This window comes from Corvus brachyrhynchos, unplaced genomic scaffold (assembly GCF_000691975.1).
Source record: "Corvus brachyrhynchos isolate BGI_N302 unplaced genomic scaffold, ASM69197v1 scaffold342, whole genome shotgun sequence".
Lineage (NCBI taxonomy): Eukaryota > Metazoa > Chordata > Aves > Passeriformes > Corvidae > Corvus > Corvus brachyrhynchos.
In genome coordinates this window covers 74,099-75,347 of record NW_008236630.1, presented here as the reverse complement: position 1 = coordinate 75,347, position 1,249 = coordinate 74,099, and the positions used below count along the sequence as shown (strand labels likewise).

The 1,249-nt window shown below is 58.0% G+C and overlaps 1 protein-coding gene across 1 annotated transcript in view; it reads left to right on the top strand.

Moving 5' to 3' along the window:
- LOC103624964 (small nuclear ribonucleoprotein G-like) overlaps positions 1 to 1,249 on the top strand; it is a 5,523-nt gene that overhangs the window by 3,016 nt on the left and 1,258 nt on the right. Inside the window, exon 2 of the mRNA XM_017726654.1 lies at positions 386 to 529. Within this exon, the coding sequence (XP_017582143.1) occupies positions 386 to 529 (144 nt within the window). The remainder of the gene's footprint in view (positions 1 to 385; positions 530 to 1,249) is intronic.

The window sequence follows — 1,249 nt, the reverse complement described above, 5'->3', positions numbered from 1 at the left end:
CCCCCTCACGGCCCCCGCTGTTGGGGACTCCTCCTGAGCCCCCCGCCCGGTTTTGGGGACCCCCGGGCTCCCCTCACGGTGCCCAGGGAGGGGTCCCGGCTGCTGAGGCTGGTGCTCAGAACGGCCCGCCTGGAGCAGGTCCTGACTGACTTCAGGCCTCACAAGCCATTAGTTTAAATGAAAATAATTAATTAAAACAATCCATTCATTTAAACCATAGTTCGTTAATTTAACTATAATACAAAACTTCACTCTTTGCCCCCTTTCCTTACCCCATCCATGGGCTGTGCTTAATCCTTTCCATTCCCCCTCCCCGCGGGTCCCGCCCCTTCCACGCTGCAGTTTTGGGGGGAAACGGTCCCGTTTTGGGAATTGCCACCCCTAACAGCCCGGGTTCCCCGCAGTGAAGCTGAACGGCGGCCGGCACGTCCAGGGCATCCTGCGGGGCTTCGACCCCTTCATGAACCTGGTCATCGACGAGTGCGTGGAGATGGCGCCGGGCGGGCAGCAGAACAACATCGGCATGGTGGTGAGCGCCACTGGGAGCACTGGGAGCCACTGGTGGGGCCGGTGTGGGCGGGATAAGCAGGAAGTTTGGTGAGGGACAGGTTTGGGATGTGTCAGCGGGGACTTCAGCAGAGCTTTGGGTGCTTCTCCTTCCCAGAGAGGTGAAGGCTTGGCTGGAAACACCTGGATGGAGGCGTGGAGGGAGGGAGGGAGGGATGGACACAGGGATGGATGGATATGGGTGGGTGGATGGATGGATGGATGGACGGACGGATGCATGGATGGATGGGTGGACGGATGGATGGATGGACGGATGGATGGATGGACGGACGGATGGATGGATGGACGGACGGATGGATGGATGGATGGACACAGGGATGGATGAATGGATGATGGATGGATGGACGTACACAGGGATGGATGGATGGACGGACACAGGGATGGATGGAAGGTAGAGGGATGGATGATGGATGGATGATGGATGGACAGACACAGGGATGGACGGACACAGGGATGGACAGATGGATGGATGGATGGATAGAGGGATGGATGGATGGATGGATGGAAGGACAGACACAGGGATGGATGGATGGACGGACACAGGGATGGATGGATGGATAGAGGCATAGAGGGATGGATGATGGATGGACGGACACAGGGATGGATGGATGGAGGGAGGATGGATGGACGGACACAGGGATGGATGGATGGATGGATGGGAGGACAGAAACAGGGAGGGGTG